At 41.6% G+C, this 24,426-nt stretch overlaps 2 protein-coding genes across 2 annotated transcripts in view; one reads left to right on the top strand and one right to left on the bottom strand.

Moving 5' to 3' along the window:
* LOC311306326 (uncharacterized protein) overlaps positions 1-24,426 on the bottom strand; it is a 45,634-nt gene that overhangs the window by 3,333 nt on the left and 17,875 nt on the right. Inside the window, exon 5 of the mRNA XM_084434660.1 lies at positions 24,272-24,354. Within this exon, the coding sequence (XP_084290786.1) occupies positions 24,272-24,354 (83 nt within the window). The remainder of the gene's footprint in view (positions 1-24,271; positions 24,355-24,426) is intronic.
* LOC311305672 (uncharacterized protein) lies at positions 1,268-11,307 on the top strand (the record flags this gene model as incomplete). The annotated part of the gene is made up of 3 exons (XM_084433486.1): positions 1,268-1,367; positions 6,936-11,060; positions 11,103-11,307. The coding sequence occupies 2 exons, from the start codon at positions 1,268-1,270 to the stop codon at positions 7,988-7,990; spliced, it is 1,155 nt and encodes a 384-aa protein (XP_084289612.1). The 3' UTR covers positions 7,991-11,060; positions 11,103-11,307.

Here is a 24,426-nt window from a genome sequence, read left to right as displayed (position 1 = left end):
GTAGCAGATTTCTTCAGGTGAGGTTGTTGCTCCAGCAGTTGTCATTACAGGTGTTGATGTTTCTAAATTAATTTCTGTTGACTTAACTGAATGCTTTTCTGAAGTAGCTGGCCTTGTAACCCAGCCTTTTGTACTGCCATTGCAGTTGTACACGTTTCCAATAGGGTACTGTCTACAGAAGTGGTGCCTAGGGTACTTCCTGCAAAAGTAGCACATTTCTTCAGGTGAGGTTGTTGCTCCAGCAGTTGTCATGACAGGTGTGGATGTTCCCAATACAATCCCTGTTGAACCAACTGAGGGTGTCGTTTCAGTGGAAGTCCTCAGAGTAGTTGTTTCTGGAGAAGTGCTGCGTAGAGTGGTACTTTCTGCAGATGTTGTAGTTTGAGCCAATGTAGTTTTAATAGCAGATGTTAAGCCAGGTGTAGTAACAACTGAGGTTGTTTTCATAGTTGTCATTACAGGTGTTGATGTTTCTAAATTAATTTCTGTTGACTTAACTGAATGTATTGTTTCTGAAGTAGCTGGCCTTGTAACCCAGCCTTTTGTACTATCATTGCAGTTGTACACGTTTCCAATATGGTACTGTCTACAGAAGTGGTGCCTAGGGTACTTCCTGCAAAAGTAGCAGATTTCTTCAGGTGAGGTTGTTGCTCCAGCAGTTGTCATTACAGGTGTTGATGTTTCTAAATTAATTTCTGTTGACTTAACTGAATGCGTTTCTGAAGTAGCTGGCCTTGTAACCCAGCCTTTTGTACTGCCATTGCAGTTGTACACGTTTCCGATAGGGTACTGTCTACAGAAGTGGTGCCTAGGGTACTTCCTGCAAAAGTAGCACATTTCTTCAGGTGAGGTTGTTGCTCCAGCAGTTGTCATGACAGGTGTGGATGTTCCCAATACAATCCCTGTTGAACCAACTGAGGGTGTCGTTTCAGTGGAAGTCCTCAGAGTAGTTGTTTCTGGAGAAGTGCTGCGTAGAGTGGTACTTTCTGCAGATGTTGTAGTTTTAATAGCAGATGTTAAGCCAGGTGTAGTAACAACTGAGGTTGTTTTCATAGTTGTCATTACAGGTGTTGATGTTTCTAAATTAATTTCTGTTGACTTAACTGAATGCGTTTCTGAAGTAGCTGGCCTTGTAACCCAGCCTTTTGTACTGCCATTGCAGTTGTACACGTTTCCGATAGGGTACTGTCTACAGAAGTGGTGCCTAGGGTACTTCCTGCAAAAGTAGCAGATTTCTTCAGGTGAGGTTGTTGCTCCTGCAGTTGTCATGACAGGTGTGGATGTTCCCAATACAATCCCTGTTGAACCAACTGAGGGTGTCGTTTCAGTTGAAGTCCTCAGAGTAGTTGTTTCTGGAGAAGTGCTGTGTAGAGTGGTACTTTTTGCAGATGTTGTAGTTTGAGCCAATGTAGTTTTAATAGCAGATGTTAAGCCAGGTGTAGTAACAACTGAGGTTGTTTTCATAGTTGTCATTACAGGTGTTGATGTTTCTAAATTAATTTCTGTTGACTTAACTGAATGCGTTTTTGCAGTAGCTGGCCTTGTAACCCAGCCTTTTGTACTGTCATTGCAGTTGTACACGTTTCCAATATGGTACTGTCTACAGAAGTGGTGCCTAGGGTACTTCCTGCAAAAGTAGCAGATTTCTTCAGGTGAGGTTGTTGCTCCAGCAGTTGTCATTACAGGTGTTGATGTTTCTAAATTAATTTCTGTTGACTTAACTGAATGTATTGTTTCTGAAGTAGCTGGCCTTGTAACCCAGCCTTTTGTACTGCCATTGCAGTTGTACACGTTTCCGATAGGGTACTGTCTACAGAAGTGGTGCCTAGGGTACTTCCTGCAAAAGTAGCAGATTTCTTCAGGTGACGTTGTTGCTCCAGCAGTTGTCATGACAGGTGTGGATGTTCCCAATACAATCCCTGTTGAACCAACTGAGGGTGTCGTTTCAGTGGAAGTAAAACCTGGGTTTGAAGTTATTGGAGAAGTTGTGCCTACGGAAGTAGTTTCTGCCAAAATGCTGCCTAAGGTACTACTTTCTGCAGAAGTTGTAGTTTGAGCCAATGTAGTTTTAACAGGAAAGGTTAAGCCAGGTGTACTCACAACCGAGGTTGTTTTCATAGCTGTCGTCATTACAGGTGTGGATGTTTTCAATACAATTCCTGTAGAACTAACTGAGGACGTTGTTTCAGCAGTAGTTCCTATGGGAGAAGTTTCTGCAGAAGTGCTGCGCAGAGTGGTACTTTCTGAAGTTGTAGTTTGAGCCAATGTAGATTTAACAGTAAAGTTTAAGCCAGGTGTACTCACAACCAAGGTTGTTTTCATAGCAGCTGTCATTACAGGTGTGGATGTTTCCAATACAATTCCTGTTGAACTAACTGAGGTTGTGGTTTCTGGAGAAGTGGTAGTTTTAGCCAACGTAGTTTCAACTGCAGATGTTAAGCCAGGTGTTGTCCCACCTAAGGTTGTTTTCATAGCAGTTGTCATTACAGGTGTGGATGTTTCCAATACAACCCCTGTTGAACTAACTGAGGGTGTCATTTCAGCAGCAGTACTAGTAGTACCCAGGGTTGAAGTTATTGGAGAAGTTGTGCCTAAGGAAGTAGTTTCTAGCAAAGTACTGCCTAAGGTACTGCTTTCTGCAGAAGTTGTAGTTTTAGGCAACATAGTTTCAACAGATGTTAAGCCAGGTGTAGTTACAACTGAGGTTGTTTTCATAGTAGTTGTCATTACAGGTGTGGATGTTTCCAATTCAGTCCACGTTGAACTAACTGAGGGTGTCGTTTTAGTGGAAGTTGTTCTCAGAGAAGTAGTTTCTGCAGAAGTGCTGCCTAGGGTTGTACTTTCTGCAGACGCAGTTTGAGCCAATGTAGATTCAACTGCAGATGTTAAGCCAGGTGTAGTTACAAATGAAGTTGTTTTCATAGCAGCTGTCATTACAGGTGTGGATGTTTCCAATACAATCCCTGTTGAACTAACTGAGGGTGTTTCAGCAGTAGTTCCTACGGGAGAAGTTTCTGCAGAAGTGCTGCGTAAAGTGGTACTTTCTGAAGTTGTAGTTTGAGCCAACGTAGTTTCAACAGATGTTAAGCCAGGTGTTGTCCCAGCTAAGGTTGTTTTCATAGCAGTTGTCATTACAGGTGTGGACGTTTCCAATTCAATTCCTGTTGAACTAACTGAGGGTGTCATTTCAGCAGAAGTAGTACCTGGGGTTGAAGTTATTGGAGAAGTTGTGCCTAAGGAAGTAGTTTCTGTCAAAGTGCTGCCTAAGGTACTACTTTCTGGAGACACTGTAGTTTGAGCCAATGTAGTTTCAACTGCAGATGTTAAGCCAGGTGTTGTCCCACCTAAGGTTGTTTTCATAGCAGTTGTCATTACAGGTGTGGATGTTTCCAATTCAGTCCATGTTGAACTAACTGAGGGTGTCGTTTTAGTGGAAGTAGTCCTCAGAGAAGTTTCTGGAGAAGTGCTGCCTAGGGTAGTACTTTCTGCAGATGTAGTTTGAGCCAATGTAGTTTCAACTGCAGATGTTAAGCCAGGTGTTGTCCCACCTAAGGCTGTTTTCATAGCAGTTGTCATTACAGGTGTGGATGTTTCCAATACAATCCCTGTTGAACTAACTGAGGGTGTTGTTTCTGGAGAAGTTGTTTCTGGAGAAGTAGTTTCTGGAGAAGTAGTAGTTTTAGCCAACGTAGTTTCAACAGATGTTAAGCCAGGTGTTGTCCCACCTAAGGTTGTTTTTATAGCAGTTGTCATTACAGGTGTGGATGTTTCCAATTCAATCCCTGTTGAACTAACTGAGGGTGTTGTTTCTGGAGAAGTAGTAGTTTTAGCCAACGTAGTTTCAACAGATGTTAAGCCAGGTGTTGTCCCAGCTAAGGTTGTTTTTATAGCAGTTGTCATTACAGGTGTGGATGTTTCCAATACAATCCCTGTTGAACTAACTGAGGGTGTAGTTTCTGGAGAAGTTGTTTCTGGAGAAGTAGTAGTTTTAGCCAACGTAGTTTCAACAGATGTTAAGCCAGGTGTTGTCCCACTTAAGGTTGTTTTTATAGCAGTTGTCATTACAGGTGTGGATGTTTCCAATACAACCCCTGTTGAACTAACTGAGGGTGTCATTTCAGCAGCAGTACTAGTAGTACCCAGGGTTGAAGTTATTGGAGAAGTTGTGCCTAAGGAAGTAGTTTCTAGCAAAGTACTGCCTAAGGTACTGCTTTCTGCAGAAGTTGTAGTTTTAGGCAACATAGTTTCAACAGATGTTAAGCCAGGTGTAGTTACAACTGAGGTTGTTTTCATAGTAGTTGTCATTACAGGTGTGGATGTTTCCAATTCAGTCCACGTTGAACTAACTGAGGGTGTCGTTTTAGTGGAAGTTGTTCTCAGAGAAGTAGTTTCTGCAGAAGTGCTGCCTAGGGTTGTACTTTCTGCAGACGCAGTTTGAGCCAATGTAGATTCAACTGCAGATGTTAAGCCAGGTGTAGTTACAAATGAAGTTGTTTTCATAGCAGCTGTCATTACAGGTGTGGATGTTTCCAATACAATCCCTGTTGAACTAACTGAGGGTGTTTCAGCAGTAGTTCCTACGGGAGAAGTTTCTGCAGAAGTGCTGCGTAAAGTGGTACTTTCTGAAGTTGTAGTTTGAGCCAACGTAGTTTCAACAGATGTTAAGCCAGGTGTTGTCCCAGCTAAGGTTGTTTTCATAGCAGTTGTCATTACAGGTGTGGACGTTACCAATTCAATTCCTGTTGAACTAACTGAGGGTGTCATTTCAGCAGAAGTAGTACCTGGGGTTGAAGTTATTGGAGAAGTTGTGCCTAAGGAAGTAGTTTCTGTCAAAGTGCTGCCTAAGGTACTACTTTCTGGAGACACTGTAGTTTGAGCCAATGTAGTTTCAACTGCAGATGTTAAGCCAGGTGTTGTCCCACCTAAGGTTGTTTTCATAGCAGTTGTCATTACAGGTGTGGATGTTTCCAATTCAGTCCATGTTGAACTAACTGAGGGTGTCGTTTTAGTGGAAGTAGTCCTCAGAGAAGTTTCTGGAGAAGTGCTGCCTAGGGTAGTACTTTCTGCAGATGTAGTTTGAGCCAATGTAGTTTCAACTGCAGATGTTAAGCCAGGTGTTGTCCCACCTAAGGCTGTTTTCATAGCAGTTGTCATTACAGGTGTGGATGTTTCCAATACAATCCCTGTTGAACTAACTGAGGGTGTTGTTTCTGGAGAAGTAGTTTCTGGAGAAGTAGTAGTTTTAGCCAACGTAGTTTCAACAGATGTTAAGCCAGGTGTTGTCCCACCTAAGGTTGTTTTTATAGCAGTTGTCATTACAGGTGTGGATGTTTCCAATTCAATCCCTGTTGAACTAACTGAGGGTGTAGTTTCTGGAGAAGTTGTTTCTGGAGAAGTTGTTTCTGGAGAAGTTGTAGTTTTAGCCAACGTAGTTTCAACAGATGTTAAGCCAGGTGTTGTCCCACTTAAGATTGTTTTTATAGCAGTTGTCATTACAGGTGTGGATGTTTCCAATACAATCCCTGTTGAACTAACTGAGGGTGTAGTTTCTGGAGAAGTAGTTTCTGGAGAAGTTGTACTTTTAGCCAACGTAGTTTCAACAGATTTTAAGCCAGGTGTTGTCCCACCTAAGGTTGTTTTTATAGCAGTTGTCATTACAGGTGTGGATGTTTCCAATACAATCCCTGTTGAACTAACTGAGGGTGTAGTTTCTGGAGAAGTTGTTTCTGGAGAAGTAGTAGTTTTAGCCAACGTAGTTTCAACAGATGTTAAGCCAGGTGTTGTCCCACTTAAGGTTGTTTTTATAGCAGTTGTCATTACAGGTGTGGATGTTTCCAATACAATCCCTGTTGAACTAACTGAGGGTGTAGTTTCTGGAGAAGTAGTTTCTGGAGAAGTTGTACTTTTAGCCAACGTAGTTTCAACAGATTTTAAGCCAGGTGTTGTCCCACCTAAGGTTGTTTTTATAGCAGTTGTCATTATAGGTGTGGATGTTTCCAATACAATCCCTGTTGAACTAACTGAGGGTGTAGTTTCTGGAGAAGTTGTAGTTTTAGCCAACGTAGTTTCAACAGATGTTAAGCCAGGTGTTGTCCCACCTAAGGTTGTTTTTATAGCAGTTGTCATTACAGGTGTGGATGTTTCCAATACAATCCCTATTGAACTAACTGAGGGTGTAGTTTCTGGAGAAGTAGTTTCTGGAGAAGTAGTTTCTGGAGAAGTAGTTTCTGGAGAAGTAGTTTCTGGAGAAGTAGTTTCTGGAGAAGTAGTTTCTGGAGAAGTAGTTTCTGGAGAAGTAGTTTCTGGAGAAGTTGTAGTTTTAGCCAACGTAGTTTCAACAGATGTTAAGCCAGGTGTTGTCCTACCTAAGGTTGTTTTTATAGCAGTTGTCATTACAGGTGTGGATGTTTCCAATACAATCCCTGTTGAACTAACTGAGGGTGTAGTTTCTGGAGAAGTTGTTTCTGGAGAAGTTGTAGTTTTAGCCAACGTAGTTTCAACAGATGTTAAGCCAGGTGTTGTCCCAGCTAAGGTTGTTTTCATAGCAGTTGTCATTACAGGTGTGGACGTTTCCAATTCAATTCCTGTTGAACTAACTGAGGGTGTCATTTCAGCAGAAGTAGTACCTGGGGTTGAAGTTATTGGAGAAGTTGTGCCTAAGGAAGTAGTTTCTGCCAAAGTGCTGCCTAATGTACTACTTTCTGGAGACGTTGTAGTTTGAGCCAATGTAGTTTCAACTGCAGATGTTAAGCCAGGTGTTGTCCCACCTAAGGCTGTTTTCATAGCAGTTGTCATTACAGGTGTGGATGTTTCCAATTCAGTCCATGTAGAACTAACTGAGGGTGTCGTTTTAGTGGAAGTAGTCCTCAGAGAAGTTTCTGGAGAAGTGCTGCCTAGGGTAGTACTTTCTGCAGATGTAGTTTGAGCCAATGTAGTTTCAACTGCAGATGTTAAGCCAGGTGTTGTCCCACCTAAGGCTGTTTTCATAGCAGTTGTCATTACAGGTGTGGATGTTTCCAATACAATCCCTGTTGAACTAACTGAGGGTGTTGTTTCTGGAGAAGTAGTTTCTGGAGAAGTAGTAGTTTTAGCCAACGTAGTTTCAACAGATGTTAAGCCAGGTGTTGTCCCACCTAAGGTTGTTTTTATAGCAGTTGTCATTACAGGTGTGGATGTTTCCAATTCAATCCCTGTTGAACTAACTGAGGGTGTTGTTTCTGGAGAAGTAGTAGTTTTAGCCAACGTAGTTTCAACAGATGTTAAGCCAGGTGTTGTCCCACTTAAGGTTGTTTTTATAGCAGTTGTCATTACAGGTGTGGATGTTTCCAATACAATCCCTGTTGAACTAACTGAGGGTGTAGTTTCTGGAGAAGTAGTTTCTGGAGAAGTTGTACTTTTAGCCAACGTAGTTTCAACAGATTTTAAGCCAGGTGTTGTCCCACCTAAGGTTGTTTTTATAGCAGTTGTCATTACAGGTGTGGATGTTTCCAATACAATCCCTATTGAACTAACTGAGGGTGTAGTTTCTGGAGAAGTAGTTTCTGGAGAAGTAGTTTCTGGAGAAGTAGTTTCTGGAGAAGTAGTAGTTTTAGCCAACGTAGTTTCAACAGATGTTAAGCCAGGTGTTGTCCTACCTAAGGTTGTTTTTATAGCAGTTGTCATTACAGGTGTGGATGTTTCCAATACAATCCCTGTTGAACTAACTGAGGGTGTAGTTTCTGGAGAAGTTGTTTCTGGAGAAGTTGTAGTTTTAGCCAACGTAGTTTCAACAGATGTTAAGCCAGGTGTTGTCCCAGCTAAGGTTGTTTTCATAGCAGTTGTCATTACAGGTGTGGACGTTTCCAATTCAATTCCTGTTGAACTAACTGAGGGTGTCATTTCAGCAGAAGTAGTACCTGGGGTTGAAGTTATTGGAGAAGTTGTGCCTAAGGAAGTAGTTTCTGCCAAAGTGCTGCCTAAGGTACTACTTTCTGGAGACGTTGTAGTTTGAGCCAATGTAGTTTCAACTGCAGATGTTAAGCCAGGTGTTGTCCCACCTAAGGTTGTTTTCATAGCAGTTGTCATTACAGGTGTGGATGTTTCCAATTCAGTCCATGTTGAACTAACTGAGGGTGTCGTTTTAGTGGAAGTAGTCCTCAGAGAAGTTTCTGGAGAAGTGCTGCCTAGGGTAGTACTTTCTGCAGACGTAGTTTGAGCCAATGTAGTTTCAACTGCAGATGTTAAGCCAGGTGTTGTCCCACCTAAGGCTGTTTTCATAGCAGTTGTCATTACAGGTGTGGATGTTTCCAATTCAGTCCATGTTGAACTAAATGAGGGTGTACTTTCTGGAGAAGTACTTTCTGGAGAAGATGTAGTTTGAGCCAATGTAGTTTTAAAAGCAGATGTTAAGCTAGTTGTAGTTACAGGGGTCGTTTTCATAGCAGTTGTCATTACAAGCGTGGATGTTTCCAATACAATTCCTGTTGAACTAACTGAAGGTGCAGTTTCAGCAGAAGTAGAGCCTAGGGAAGTAGTTTCTGAAGATGTGCAGGGTGGAGTAGTACATTCTGCAGAAGTTGTAGTGACATCTGAGGTTTTCATAGCAGTTATTACAGGTGTGGATGTTTCCAATACAACCCCTGTTGAACTAACTGAGGGCATCATTCCAGCAGTAGTAGTACCTTGGGTTGAAGTTATTGGAGAAGTTGTGCCTAAGGAAGTAGTTTCTGCCAAAGTGCTGCCTAAGGTACTACTTTCTGGAGACGTTGTAGTTTGAGCCAATGTAGTTTCAATATATGTTATGCCAGGTGTTGTTATAACTGAGGTTATTTTCATAGCAGTTGTCATTACAGGTGTGGATGTTTCCAACACAATCCCTGAAGAACTAACTGAGGGTGTCATTTCAGCAGAAGTAGTACCTGGGGTTGAAGTTACTAGAGAAGTTGTGCCTAAGGAAGTAGTTTCTGCCAAAGTGCTGCCTAAGGTACTACTTTCTGGAGACATTGTAATTTGAGCCAATGTAGTTTCAACTGCAGATGTTAAGCCAGGTGTAGTTACAACTGAAGTTGTTTTCATAGCAGCTGTCATTACAGGTATGGATGTTTCCAATACAATTCCTGTTGAACTAACTGAGGGTGTTTCAGTGGAAGTAGTTCCTGGGGAAGTAGTTCCTGGGGAAGTAGTTCCTTGAGCCAACGTAGTTTCAACAGATGTTAAGCCAGGTGTTGTCCCACCTAAGGTTGTTTTCATAGCAGTCATTATAACAGGTGTGGATGTTTCCAATACAATCTCTGTTGAACTAACTGAGTGTGTCATTTCAGTGGAAGTAGTCCTCAGAGAAGTAGTTTCTGTAGATGTGTTGCCTAAGGTAGTACTTTCTGCAGAAGATGTAGTTTGAGCCAATGTAGTTTCAACTGCAGATGTTAAGCCAGGTGTAGTTACAACTGACGTCTTCTGAGTCATTACAGGTGTGGTAGTTTCCAATTCAATTCGTGTTGAACTAACAAAAGGTGTCATTTCAGCAGTAGCTCCTATGGGAGAAGTTTCTGCAGAAGTGCTGCGTAGAGTGGTACTTTCTGAAGTCGTAGTTTGAGCCAATATAGTTTCAACTGCAGATGTTAAGCCAGGTGTAGTTACAACAGACGTTGTTTTATGAGAAGTCATCATTACAGGTGTGGATGTTTCCAATTCTGTCCATGTTGAACTAACTGAGGGTGTCGTTTTAGTGGAAGTAGTCCTCAGAGAAGTTTCTGGAGAAGTGCTGCCTAGGGTTGTACTTTCTGCAGACGTAGTTTGAGCCAATGTAGTTTCAGCTGCAGATGTTAAGCCAGGTGTTGTCCCACCTAAGGCTGTTTTCATAGCAGTTGTCATTACAGGTGTGGATGTTTCCAATTCAGTCCATGTTGAACTAAATGAGGGTGTCGTTTCTGGAGAAGTACTTTCTGGAGAAGTACTTTCTGGAGAAGTACTTTCTGGAGAAGTACTTTCTGGAGAAGTACTTTCTGGAGAAGTACTTTCTGGAGAAGTACTTTCTGGAGAAGATGTAGTTTGAGCCAATGTAGTTTTAAAAGCAGATGTTAAGCTAGTTGTAGTTACAGGGGTCGTTTTCATAGCAGTTGTCATTACAGGTGTGGATGTTTCCAATACAATTCCTGTTGAACTAACTGAAGTTGCAGTTTCAGCAGAGGTAGAGCCTAGGGAAGTAGTTTCTGGAGATGTGCAGGGTGGAGTAGTACATTCTGCAGAAGTTGTAGTGACATCTGAGGTTGTTTTCATAGCAGTTATTACAGGTGTGGATGTTTCCAATACAACCCCTGTTGAACTAACTGAGGGCATCACTTCAGCAGTAGTAGTACCTAGGGTTGAAGTTATTGGAGAAGTTGTGCCCAAGGAAGTAGTTTCTGCCAAAGTGCTGCCTAAGGTACTACTTTCTGGAGACGTTGTAGTTTGAGCCAATGTAGTTTCAACTACAGATGTTAAGCCAGGTGTTGTCCCACCTAAGGTTGTTTTCATAGCAGTTGTCATTACAGGTGTGGATGTTTCCAATTCAGTCCATGTTGAACTAACTGAGGGTATTGTTTTAGTGGAAGTAGTCCTCAGAGAAGTTTCTGGAGAAGTGCTGCCTAGGGTTGTACTTTCTGCAGATGTAGTTCGAGCCAATGTAGTTTCAACTGCAGATGTTAAGCCAGGTGTGGTTACAACTGAGGTTGTTTTCATGGCAGTTGTCGTTACAGGTGTGGACGTTTCCAATTCAATTCCTGTTGAACTAACAAAAGGTGTTGTTTCAGCAGGAGTTTCTTTGGGAGAAGTTTCTGCAAAAGTGCTGTGTAGAGTGGTACTTTCTGAAGTCATAGTTTGAGCCAATGTAGTTTCAACTGCAGATGTTAAGCCAGGTGTAGTTACAACTGACATTGTTTTTTGAGAAGTTATTACAGGCGTGGATGTTTCCAATTCAGTCCATGTTGAACTAAATGAGAGTGTAGTTTCTGGAGAAGTAGTTTCTGGAGAAGTAGTTTCTGGAGAAGTAGTTTCTGGAGAAGTAGTAGTTTTAGCCAACGTAGTTTCAACAGATGTTAAGCCAGGTGTTGTTTTAGCCAACGTAGTTTCAACAGATGTTAAGCCAGGTGTTGTCCCACCTAAGGTTGTTTTTATAGCAGTTGTCATTACAGGTGTGGATGTTTCCAATACAATCCCTGTTGAACTAACTGAGGGTGTAGTTTCTGGAGAAGTAGTTTCTGGAGAAGTAGTTTCTGGAGAAGTAGTTTCTGGAGAAGTAGTTTCTGGAGAAGTAGTTTCTGGAGAAGTAGTTTCTGGAGAAGTAGTTTCTGGAGAAGTTGTTTCTGGAGAAGTAGTAGTTTTAGCCAACGTAGTTTCAACAGATATTAAGCCAGGTGTTGTCCCACCTAAGGTTGTTTTTATAGCAGTTGTCATTACAGGTGTGGATGTTTCCAATACAATCCCTGTGGAACTAACTGAGGGTGTTGTTTCTGGAGAAGTTGTTTCTGGAGAAGTTGTTTCTGGAGAAGTTGTTTCTGGAGAAGTTGTTTCTGGAGAAGTTGTTTCTGGAGAAGTTGTTTCTGGAGAAGTTGTTTCTGGAGAAGTTGTTTCTGGAGAAGTTGTTTCTGGAGAAGTTGTTTCTGGAGAAGTTGTTTCTGGAGAAGTTGTTTCTGGAGAAGTTGTTTCTGGAGAAGTTGTTTCTGGAGAAGTTGTTTCTGGAGAAGTAGTTTCTGGAGAAGTAGTTTCTGGAGAAGTAGTTTCTGGAGAAGTAGTAGTTTTAGCCAACGTAGTTTCAACAGATGTTAAGCCAGGTGTTGTCCCACCTAAGGTTGTTTTTATAGCAGTTGTCATTACAGGTGTGGATGTTTCCAATACAATCCCTGTTGAACTAACTGAGGGTGTAGTTTCTGGAGAAGTTGTTTCTGGAGAAGTAGTTTCTGGAGAAGTAGTAGTTTTAGCCAACGTAGTTTCAACAAATGTTAAGCCAGGTGTTGTCCCACCTAAGGTTGTTTTTATAGCAGTTGTCATTACAGGTGTGGATGTTTCCAATACAATCCCTGTTGAACTAACTGAGGGTGTTGTTTCTGGAGAAGTTGTTTCTGGAGAAGTTGTTTCTGGAGAAGTTGTTTCTGGAGAAGTTGTTTCTGGAGAAGTTGTTTCTGGAGAAGTTGTTTCTGGAGTAGTTGTTTCTGGAGTAGTAGTAGTTTTAGCCAACGTAGTTTCAACAGATGTTAAGCCAGGTGTTGTCCCACCTAAGGTTGTTTTTATAGCAGTTGTCATTACAGGTGTGGATGTTTCCAATTCAGTCCATGTTGAACTAACTGAGGGTATTGTTTTAGTGGAAGTAGTCCTCAGAGAAGTTTCTGGAGAAGTGCTGCCTAGGGTTGTACTTTCTGCAGATGATGTAGTTTGAGCCAATGTAGTTTCAACTGCAGATGTTAAGCCAGGTGTGGTTACAACTGAGGTTGTTTTCATGGCAGTTGTCGTTACAGGTGTGGACGTTTCCAATTCAATTCCTGTTGAACTAACAAAAGGTGTTGTTTCAGCAGGAGTTTCTTTGGGAGAAGTTTCTGCAAAAGTGCTGTGTAGAGTGGTACTTTCTGAAGTCATAGTTTGAGCCAATGTAGTTTCAACTGCAGATGTTAAGCCAGGTGTAGTTACAACTGACATTGTTTTTTGAGAAGTTATTACAGGCGTGGATGTTTCCAATTCAGTCCATGTTGAACTAAATGAGAGTGTAGTTTCTGGAGAAGTAGTTTCTGGAGAAGTAGTTTCTGGAGAAGTAGTTTCTGGAGAAGTAGTTTCTGGAGATGTAGTTTCTGGAGATGTAGTTTCTGGAGAAGTAGTTTCTGGAGAAGTAGTTTCTGGAGAAGTAGTTTCTGGAGAAGTAGTTTCTGGAGAAGTAGTTGTTTTAGCCAACGTAGTTTCAACAGATGTTAAGCCAAGTGTTGTCGTTTTAGCCAACGTAGTTTCAACAGATGTTAAGCCAGGTGTTGTCCCACCTAAGGTTGTTTTTATAGCAGTTGTCATTACAGGTGTGGATGTTTCCAATACAATCCCTGTTGAACTAACTGAGGGTGTAGTTTCTGGAGAAGTTGTTTCTGGAGAAGTTGTTTCTGGAGAAGTAATAGTTTTAGCCAACGTAGTTTCAACAGATGTTAAGCCAGGTGTTGTCCCACCTAAGGTTGTTTTTATAGCAGTTGTCATTACAGGTGTGGATGTTTCCAATACAATCCCTGTTGAACTAACTGAGGGTGTTGTTTCTGGAGAAGTTGTTTCTGGAGAAGTAGTAGTTTTAGCCAACGTAGTTTCAACAGATGTTAAGCCAGGTGTTGTCCCACCTAAGGTTGTTTTTATAGCAGTTGTCATTACAGGTGTGGATGTTTCCAATACAATCCCTGTTGAACTAACTGAGGGTGTAGTTTCTGGAGAAGTTGTTTCTGGAGAAGTAGTTTCTGGAGAAGTAGTAGTTTTAGCCAACGTAGTTTCAACAGATGTTAAGCCAGGTGTTGTCCCACCTAAGGTTGTTTTTATAGCAGTTGTCATTACAGGTGTGGATGTTTCCAATACAATCCCTGTTGAACTAACTGAGGGTGTTGTTTCTGGAGAAGTTGTTTCTGGAGAAGTTGTTTCTGGAGAAGTTGTTTCTGGAGAAGTTGTTTCTGGAGAAGTTGTTTCTGGAGAAGTTGTTTCTGGAGAAGTTGTTTCTGGAGAAGTTGTTTCTGGAGAAGTTGTTTCTGGAGAAGTTGTTTCTGGAGAAGTTGTAGTTTTAGCCAACGTAGTTTCAACAGATGTTAAGCCAGGTGTTGTCCCACCTAAGGTTGTTTTTATAGCAGTTGTCATTACAGGTGTGGATGTTTCCAATACAATCCCTGTTGAACTAACTGAGGGTGTAGTTTCTGGAGAAGTAGTTTCTGGAGAAGTAGTTTCTGGAGAAGTAGTTTCTGGAGAAGTAGTTTCTGGAGAAGTAGTTTCTGGAGAAGTAGTTTCTGGAGAAGTAGTTTCTGGAGAAGTAGTTTCTGGAGAAGTAGTTTCTGGAGAAGTTGTAGTTTTAGCCAACGTAGTTTCAACAGATGTTAAGCCAGGTGTTGTCCCACCTAAGGTTGTTTTTATAGCAGTTGTCATTACAGGTGTGGATGTTTCCAATACAATCCCTGTTGAACTAACTGAGGGTGTTGCTTCTGGAGAAGTTGCTTCTGGAGAAGTTGCTTCTGGAGAAGTTGCTTCTGGAGAAGTTGCTTCTGGAGAAGTTGCTTCTGGAGAAGTTGCTTCTGGAGAAGTTGTAGTTTTAGCCAACGTAGTTTCAACAGATGTTAAGCCAGGTGTTGTCCCACCTAAGGTTGTTTTTATAGCAGTTGTCATTACAGGTGTGGATGTTTCCAATACAATCCCTGTTGAACTAACTGAGGGTGTAGTTTCTGGAGAAGTTGTTTCTGGAGAAGTTGTAGTTTTAGCCAACGTAGTTTCAACAGATGTTAAGCCAGGTGTTGTCCCACCTAAGGTTGTTTTTATAGCAGTTGTCATTACAGGTGTGGATGTTTCCAATACAATCCCTGTTGAACTAACTGAGGGTGTAGTTTCTGGAGAAGTAGTTTCTGGAGAAGTAGTTTCTGGAGAAGTAGTTTCTGGAGAAGTAGTAGTTTTAGCCAACGTAGTTTCAACAGATGTTAAGCCAGGTGTTGTCCCACCTAAGGTTGTTTTTATAGCAGTTGTCATTACAGGTGTGGATGTTTCCAATACAATCCCTGTTGAACTAACTGAGGGTGTTGCTTCTGGAGAAGTTGCTTCTGGAGAAGTTGCTTCTGGAGAAGTTGCTTCTGGAGAAGTTGCTTCTGGAGAAGTTGCTTCTGGAGAAGTTGCTTCTGGAGAAGTTGCTTCTGGAGAAGTTGCTTCTGGAGAAGTTGTAGTTTTAGCCAACGTAGTTTCAACAGATGTTAAGCCAGGTGTTGTCCCACCTAAGGTTGTTTTTATAGCAGTTGTCATTACAGGTGTGGATGTTTCCAATACAATCCCTGTTGAACTAACTGAGGGTGTAGTTTCTGGAGAAGTTGTTTCTGGAGAAGTAGTTTCTGGAGAAGTAGTAGTTTTAGCCAACGTAGTTTCAACAGATGTTAAGCCAGGTGTTGTCCCACCTAAGGTTGTTTTTATAGCAGTTGTCATTACAGGTGTGGATGTTTCCAATACAATCCCTGTTGAAATAACTGAGGGTGTAGTTTCTGGAGAAGTAGTTTCTGGAGAAGTAGTTTCTGGAGAAGTAGTTTCTGGAGAAGTAGTTTCTGGAGAAGTAGTTTCTGGAGAAGTAGTTTCTGGAGAAGTAGTTTCTGGAGAAGTAGTTTCTGGAGAAGTAGTTTCTGGAGAAGTTGTAGTTTTAGCCAACGTAGTTTCAACAGATGTTAAGCCAGGTGTTGTCCCACCTAAGGTTGTTTTTATAGCAGTTGTCATTACAGGTGTGGATGTTTCCAATACAATCCCTGTTGAAATAACTGAGGGTGTAGTTTCTGGAGAAGTTGTTTCTGGAGAAGTAGTTTCTGGAGAAGTAGTTTCTGGAGAAGTTGTAGTTTTAGCCAACGTAGTTTCAACAGATGTTAAGCCAGGTGTTGTCCCACCTAAGGTTGTTTTTATAGCAGTTGTCATTACAGGTGTGGATGTTTCCAATACAATCCCTGTTGAAATAACTGAGGGTGTAGTTTCTGGAGAAGTTGTTTCTGGAGAAGTTGTAGTTTTAGCCAACGTAGTTTGAACAGATGTTAAGCCAGGTGTTGTCCCACCTAAGGTTGTTTTTATAGCAGTTGTCATTACAGGTGTGGATGTTTCCAATACAATCCCTGTTGAACTAACTGAGGGTGTTGTTTCTGGAGAAGTTGTAGTTTTAGCCAACGTAGTTTGAACAGATGTTAAGCCAGGTTTTGTCCCACCTAAGGTTGTTTTTATAGCAGTTGTCATTACAGGTGTGGATGTTTCCAATACAATCCCTGTTGAACTAACTGAGGGTGTAGTTTCTGGAGAAGTTGTTTCTGGAGAAGTAGTTTCTGGAGAAGTTGTAGTTTTAGCCAACGTAGTTTCAACAGATGTTAAGCCAGGTGTTGTCCCACCTAAGGTTGTTTTTATAGCAGTTGTCATTACAGGTGTGGATGTTTCCAATACAATCCCTGTTGAACTAACTGAGGGTGTTGCTTCTGGAGAAGTTGCTTCTGGAGAAGTTGCTTCTGGAGAAGTTGCTTCTGGAGAAGTTGCTTCTGGAGAAGTTGCTTCTGGAGAAGTTGCTTCTGGAGAAGTTGCTTCTGGAGAAGTTGCTTCTGGAGAAGTTGCTTCTGGAGAAGTTGCTTCTGGAGAAGTTGCTTCTGGAGAAGTTGCTTCTGGAGAAGTTGCTTCTGGAGAAGTTGCTTCTGGAGAAGTTGCTTCTGGAGAAGTTGCTTCTGGAGAAGTTGCTTCTGGAGAAGTTGCTTCTGGAGAAGTTGCTTCTGGAGAAGTTGCTTCTGGAGAAGTTGCTTCTGGAGAAGTTGCTTCTGGAGAAGTTGCTTCTGGAGAAGTTGCTTCTGGAGAAGTTGCTTCTGGAGAAGTTGCTTCTGGAGAAGTTGCTTCTGGAGAAGTTGCTTCTGGAGAAGTTGCTTCTGGAGAAGTTGCTTCTGGAGAAGTTGCTTCTGGAGAAGTTGCTTCTGGAGAAGTTGCTTCTGGAGAAGTTGCTTCTGGAGAAGTTGCTTCTGGAGAAGTTGCTTCTGGAGAAGTTGCTTCTGGAGAAGTTGTAGTTTTAGCCAACGTAGTTTCAACAGATGTTAAGCCAGGTGTTGTCCCACCTAAGGTTGTTTTTATAGCAGTTGTCATTACAGGTGTGGATGTTTCCAATACAATCCCTGTTGAACTAACTGAGGGTGTAGTTTCTGGAGAAGTTGTTTCTGGAGAAGTAGTTTCTGGAGAAGTTGTAGTTTTAGCCAACGTAGTTTCAACAGATGTTAAGCCAGGTGTTGTCCCACCTAAGGTTGTTTTTATAGCAGTTGTCATTACAGGTGTGGATGTTTCCAATACAATCCCTGTTGAACTAACTGAGGGTGTTGCTTCTGGAGAAGTTGCTTCTGGAGAAGTTGCTTCTGGAGAAGTTGCTTCTGGAGAAGTTGCTTCTGGAGAAGTTGCTTCTGGAGGAGTTGCTTCTGGAGAAGTTGCTTCTGGAGAAGTTGCTTCTGGAGAAGTTGCTTCTGGAGAAGTTGCTTCTGGAGGAGTTGCTTCTGGAGAAGTTGCTTCTGGAGAAGTTGCTTCTGGAGAAGTTGCTTCTGGAGAAGTTGCTTCTGGAGAAGTTGTAGTTTTAGCCAACGTAGTTTCAACAGATGTTAAGCCAGGTGTTGTCCCACCTAAGGTTGTTTTTATAGCAGTTGTCATTACAGGTGTGGATGTTTCCAATACAATCCCTGTTGAACTAACTGAGGGTGTTGTTTCTGGAGAAGTTGTTTCTGGAGAAGTAGTTTCTGGAGAAGTAGTTTCTGGAGAAGTAGTTTCTGGAGAAGAAGTTGTAGTTTTAGCCAACGTAGTTTCAACAGATGTTAAGCCAGGTGTTGTCCCACCTAAGGTTGTTTTTATAGCAGTTTCTGGAGAAGTAGTTTCTGGAGAAGTAGTTTCTGGAGAAGTAGTTTCTGGAGAAGTAGTTTCTGGAGAAGTAGTTTCTGGAGAAGTAGTAGTTTTAGCCAACGTAGTTTCAACAGATGTTAAGCCAGGTGTTGTCCCACCTAAGGTTGTTTTTATAGCAGTTGTCATTACAGGTGTGGATGTTTCCAATACAATCCCTGTTGAAATAACTGAGGGTGTAGTTTCTGGAGAAGTAGTTTCTGGAGAAGTTGTAGTTTTAGCCAACGTAGTTTGAACAGATGTTAAGCCAGGTGTTGTCCCACCTAAGGTTGTTTTTATAGCAGTTGTCATTACAGGTGTGGATGTTTCCAATACAATCCCTGTTGAAATAACTGAGGGTGTAGTTTCTGGAGAAGTAGTTTCTGGAGAAGTAGTTTCTGGAGAAGTAGTTTCTGGAGAAGTAGTTTCTGGAGAAGTAGTTTCTGGAGAAGTAGTTTCTGGAGAAGTAGTTTCTGGAGAAGTTGTAGTTTTAGCCAACGTAGTTTCAACAGATGTTAAGCCAGGTGTTGTCCCACCTAAGGTTGTTTTTATAGCAGTTGTCATTACAGGTGTGGATGTTTCCAATACAATCCCTGTTGAAATAACTGAGGGTGTAGTTTCTGGAGAAGTTGTTTCTGGAGAAGTTGTAGTTTTAGCCAACGTAGTTTGAACAGATGTTAAGCCAGGTGTTGTCCCACCTAAGGTTGTTTTTATAGCAGTTGTCATTACAGGTGTGGATGTTTCCAATACAATCCCTGTTGAACTAACTGAGGGTGTTGTTTCTGGAGAAGTAGTTTCTGGAGAAGTAGTTTCTGGAGAAGTTGTAGTTTTAGCCAACGTAGTTTCAACAGATGTTAAGCCAGGTGTTGTCCCACCTAAGGTTGTTTTTATAGCAGTTGTCATTACAGGTGTGGATGTTTCCAATACAATCCCTGTTGAAATAACTGAGGGTGTAGTTTCTGGAGAAGTTGTTTCTGGAGAAGTAGTTTCTGGAGAAGTAGTAGTTTTAGCCAACGTAGTTTCAACAGATGTTAAGCCAGGTGTTGTCCCACCTAAGGTTGTTTTTATAGCAGTTGTCATTACAGGTGTGGATGTTTCCAATACAATCCCTGTTGAACTAACTGAGGGTGTTGTTTCTGGAGAAGTTGTTTCTGGAGAAGTTGTTTCTGGAGAAGTTGTTTCTGGAGAAGTTGTTTCTGGAGAAGTTGTTTCTGGAGAAGTTGTTTCTGGAGAAGTTGTTTCTGGAGAAGTTGTTTCTGGAGAAGTTGTTTCTGGAGAAGTTGTTTCTGGAGAAGTTGTAGTTTTAGCCAACGTAGTTTCAACAGATGTTAAGCCAGGTGTTGTCCCACCTAAGGTTGTTTTTATAGCAGTTGTCATTATAGGTGTGGATGTTTCCAATACAATCCCTGTTGAACTAACTGAGGGTGTAGTTTCTGGAGAAGTAGTTTCTGGAGAAGTAGTTTCTGGAGAAGTAGTAGTTTTAGCCAACGTAGTTTCAACAGATGTTAAGCCAGGTGTTGTCCCACCTAAGGTTGTTTTTATAGCAGTTGTCATTACAGGTGTGGATGTTTCCAATACAATCCCTGTTGAAATAACTGAGGGTGTAGTTTCTGGAGAAGTTGTTTCTGGAGAAGTAGTTTCTGGAGAAGTTGTAGTTTTAGCCAACGTAGTTTCAAAAGATGTTAAGCCAGGTGTTGTCCCACCTAAGGTTGTTTTTATAGCAGTTGTTGGAGAAGTAGTTTCTGGAGAAGTAGTTTCTGGAGAAGTAGTTTCTGGAGAAGTGCTGCCTAAGGTACTACTTTCTGTAGATGTTTTAGTTTGAGCTAATGTAGTTTCAATTGCAGATGTTAAGCCAGGTGTAGTTACAACAGAGGTTGTTTTCATAGCAGTTGTCATTACAGGTGTGGATGTTTTCAATACAATTCCTGTTGAACTAACTGAGGGCGTCATTTCAGCAGTAGTAGTACCTCGGGTTGAAGTTATTGGAGAAGTTGTGCCTAAGGAAGTAGTTTCTGCCAAAGTACTGCCTAAGGTACTACTTTCTGCAGATATAGTTTCAGCAAATGTAGCTTCAACTGCAGATGTTAAGCCAGGTGTAGTTACAACTGAAGTTGTTTTCATAGCAGCTGTCATTACAGGTGTGGACGTTTCAAATACAATTCCTGTAGAACTAACTGAGGGTGTTTCAGCAGTAGTTCCTATGGGAGAAGTTTCTGCAGAAGTGCTGCGTAAAGTGGTACTTTCTGAAGTTGTAGTTTTAGCCAACGTAGTTTCAACAGATGTTAAGCCAGATGTTGTCCCACCTAAGGTTGTTTTTATAGCAGTTGTCATTACAGGTGTGGATGTTTCTAATACAATCCCTGTTGAACTAACTGAGGGTGGCGTTTCAGTGGAAGTAGTCCTCAGAGAAGCAGTTTCTGGAGTAGTGCTGGCTAGAGTAGTACTTTCTGCAGAAGTTGTAGTTTTAGCCAATGTAGTTTCAACAGACGTTAAGCCAGCTGTTGTCCCACCTAAGGTTGTTTTCATAGCAGCTGTCACTACAGGTGTGGATGTTTCCAACACAATCCCTGTTGAACTAACTGAGGGTGTCATTTCAGCAGAAGTAGTACCTGGAGTTGAAGTTATTGGAGAAGTTGTGCCCAAGGACGTAGTTTCTGCCAAAGTGCTGCCTAAGGTACTACTTTCTGGAGATGTTGTAGTTTGAGCCAATGTAGTTTCAACTGCAGATGTTAAGCCAGGTGTAGTTACAACTGAAGTTGTTTTCATAGCAGTTGTCATTACAGGTGTGGATGTTTCCAATACAATTCCTGTAGAACTAACTGAGGGTGTTGTTTCACCACTAGTTCCTATGGGAGAAGTTTCTGCAGAAGTGCTGCGTAAAGTGGTACTTTCTGAAGTCGTAGTTTTAGCCAATGTAGTTTCAACAACAGATGTTAAGCCAGGTGTAGTTACAACTAAAGTTGTTTTCATAGCAGTTATTACAGGTGTGGATGTTTCCAAAACAACCCCTGTTGAACTAACTGTGGGTGTCATTTCAGCAGTAGTAGTACCTCGGGTTGAAGTTATTGGAGAAGTTGTGCTTAAGGAAGTAGTTTCTGCCAAAGTACTGCCTAAGGTACTACTTTCTGCAGAAGTTGTAGTTTTAGCCAACGTAGTTTTGACAGATGTTAAGCCAGGTGTTGTCCCAGTTAAGATTGTTTTCATAGCAGTTATTACAGGTGTGGATGTTTCCAATACTGTTGAACTAACCAAAGGCTTTGTTTCAGCAGTATTTCTTATGGGAGAAGTTTCTGCAGAAGTGCTGCGTAGACTGGTACTTTCTGAAGCCGTAGTTTTAGGCAACATAGTTTCAACAGCAGATGTTAAACCAGGTGTAGTTACAACTAAAGTGGTTTTCATAGCAGCTGTCATTACAGGCGTGGATGTTTTCAATACAATTCCTGTTGAACTAGCTGATGGTGTTGTTTCAGTGAAAGTAGTCCTCAGAGAAGTTGTTTCTGGAGAAGTGCTGCCTATGGTAGTACTTTCTGCAGAAGATGTAGTTTGAACCAATGTAGTTTCAACTGCAGATGTTAAGCCAGGTGTCGTTACAACTGAAGTTGTTTTCATAGCAGTTGTCATTACAGGTGTTGATGTTTCCAATACAATTCCTGTTGAACTAACTGAAGGTGCAGTTTCAGCAGAAGTAGAACCTAGGGAAGTAGTTTCTGGGGATGTGCAGGGTGGAATAGTACATTCTGCAGAAGTTGTAGTGACATCTGAGGTTGTTTTCATAGCAGCTGTCATTAAAGGTGTGGATGTTTTCAATACAATCCCTGTTGAACTAACTGAGGGTGTTGTTTCACTGGAAGTAGTCCTTAGAGAAGTAGTTTCTGTGGAGGTGCTGCCTAGAGTAGTACTTTCTGCAGAAGATGTAGTTTGAGTCAATGTAGTTTCAACTGCAGATGTTAAACCAGGTGTAGTTACAACTGAAGTTGTTTTCATAGCAGCGGTCATTACAGGTGTGGATGTTTCCAATACAACCCTTACTGAACTAACTGAGGGTGTCATATCAGCAGAAGTAGTACCTGGGGTTGAAGTTATTGGAGAAGTTGTGCCTAAGGAAGTAGTTTCTGCCAAAGTACTGCCTAAGGTACTACTTTCTGCAGAAGTTGTAGTTTTAGCCAACGTAGTTTCAACAGATGTTAAGCCAGGTGTTGTCCCAGCTAAGGTTGTTTTCATAGCAGTTATTACAGGTGTGGATGTTTCCAATACAACCCCTGTTGAACTAAGTGAGGGTGTCGTTTCAGCAGTAGTAGTACCTGGGGTTGAAGTTATTGGAGAAATTGTGCCCAAGGAAGTGGTTTCTGCCAAAGTACTGCCTAAGGTACTACTTTCTGCAGATGTAGTTTGAGCCAATGTAGTTTTAAAAGCAGATGTTAAGCTACTTGTTACAGAGGTCATTTCCATAGCAGTTGTCATTACAGGCGTAGATGTTTCCAATACAATTCCTATTGAACTAACCAAAGGTGTTGTTTCAGCAGTAGTTCCTATGGGAAAAGTTTCTGCAGAAGTGCTGCGTAGCGTGGTACTTTCTGAAGTTGTAGTTTTAGCCAACGTAGTTTCAACAGATGTTAAGCCAGGTGTAGTTACAACTGAGGTTGTTTTCATAGCAGTTGTCATTACAGGTGTGGATGTTTCCAATGTAATCCCTGTTGAACTAACTGAGGGTGTCGTTTCAGTGGAAGTAGTCCTCAGAGTAGTAGTTTCTGAAGAAGTAGTTTCTGCAGAAGTTGTAGTTTGACCCAATGTAGTTTTAAAAGCAGATGTTAAGCTAGTTGTAGTTACAGGGGTCATTTTCATAGCAGTTGTCATTAAAAGCGTGGATGTTTCCAATACAATTCCTGTTGAACTAACCAAAGGTGTTATTTCAGCAGTAGTTCCTATGAGAGACGTTTCTGCAGAAGTGCTGCGAAGAGTGGTACTTTCTGCAGTCGTAGTTTTAACAGCAGCCGTTAAGCCAGGTGTAGTTACAACTGAGGTTGTATTAATAGCAGTTGTCATTACAGGTGTGGATGTTTCCAATACAATTCCTGTTGAACTAACTGAAGGCATGGCTTCAGCAGAAGTAGTGCCTAGCGAAGTAGTTTCTGGAGAAGTGCTGCCTAGTGTAGTACTGTCTGTATAAGTTGTAGTTTGAGCAATTGTGGTTTCAACAGCAGATGTTAAACCATGAACACTTACAGCTGAGAATTTTTCTAATACAACTGCTGTTGAACTAACTGAGGTTGTCATTTTAAACAATGATTCAGGCGGAGTGGTGATTGGAGACATTGTTTCACCAGCAGTGCTAATTTCCCAAGCTCCCTCTGTAGTCGGAAGTGTGGTCGCTCTAGAGACCGGAGTTGATTCGAGGTTGGCAGGTGTTGCTGCTGTGGTTGTAATGGGTCTGTAAGGTCCCAATGGTATCTCTAAGAAACCCCTATGAAAGTTAAATTCATCACTAGCATTACAAGAAATTGCAGTTACTTCTGCGATCTTGGTTGTGGGTGTGTTTGATGGCAGTGTCCACTGGGTCATTTTAGGGGATTCTTCAAATTCTCCACATGGAACAGTGGGTATGACAGAGTCCAAAAGACCAGAAAATGTTGCACACTCTACATCAGCATCAACAGCAGTAGTTGGAGTTTTGATGATTTTGCTTGGCTGTGAAGCACCACCTGAGGTTCCTTCTTTCTGGGTTGTACCAAGAGGAATTTCAGGCGTTATGAAAGGAACAGTGTTGGTCCTTGTAGTAAGGTCTGGATGTGTAGGGGTTTCTTCAAATTCTCCAAATGGAATACTGGGAATGACCGACTCCAAAAGACCAAAATCAGTAGTGCACTCTACATCAACATTAACAGCAGTAGTTACAGTTTCAGTGATTCTTCTTGGCTGTGTAGCAGCAGGTAAAGGTTCTTCTTTCTGGTTTGTACCACAAGTAATCTCAGGTAGCCTGAAGGAAACCGTGTTGGTCCTTATAGTGGGGTCTGGATGTGTAGGTGTGCTTGATGGAAGTTTCCTCTGGGTCATTTCAGGAGATTCTTCATTTTCCCAAAATGGAAGACTGGGTAAACCAAAGTACAAAAGACCAAAATCTGTTGCACTCTCTACATTAGCATCAACAGCAGTTTCAGTTTCTGTGATTCTGCTTGGCCGTCTACTTGTGCATGGTGGTGTTTTAGGAGCTGTACCAAGAGTTTGCTCAAGTAGCTCGAAGGAAACTGTGGGGTTGACACAGTCTTCCAACAAATCAAAATCTAGACCTTCAGCTACTCTTGCATCAGGTGTAATGTCAAATGGCCAAGTAGTGACAATACTAGGAGAACTAGATTCTGAATGAGAAGATATTCCTGTTGGCATGGTCTTTAAAGGGGGAGCGATTGCTGCCCAATCTGGGTTAATGTCTGCCCAATCTGGAACTGTTGGTATTGGACCATATTCCGAAATTAAATCAAATGGGTATTGTCTTCGTTTTCTGATGGCCTTTTTAAAAGGGAACGTATGGTGAACACAGGACACTGTGATTGTCTGTGATTTTCCAGTCACATCAAGATAATCCAACTGGAGAAAACCACCCTTTAGAGAGTTGGCAAAAATCAATCAATAAATAGATTGCAAAATAAGTAGAGACAACAAAACTTAAACTGTAGCAAAACAATTGTTCAGTGAAACCGGTTCATACCTCAATCGCTGAGCGTTTCACTTTGACGTACACAATATGGTGACTTTTCCAAAGGACTGGACGAGGCAATTGCCTGGACACATCTTGAGAAAAAAGGTTGACAGGAATTGTCTTTTACTGCTCATAAATATTTCTTTCAAAACAGTTGCTATTTT

The sequence above is a fragment of the Rutilus rutilus genome (assembly GCF_951802725.1).
Source record: "Rutilus rutilus genome assembly, chromosome: 16".
Lineage (NCBI taxonomy): Eukaryota > Metazoa > Chordata > Actinopteri > Cypriniformes > Leuciscidae > Rutilus > Rutilus rutilus.
Note: the sequence above shows the minus strand (reverse complement) of the source record. Positions and strands in the feature narration are given on the sequence as shown.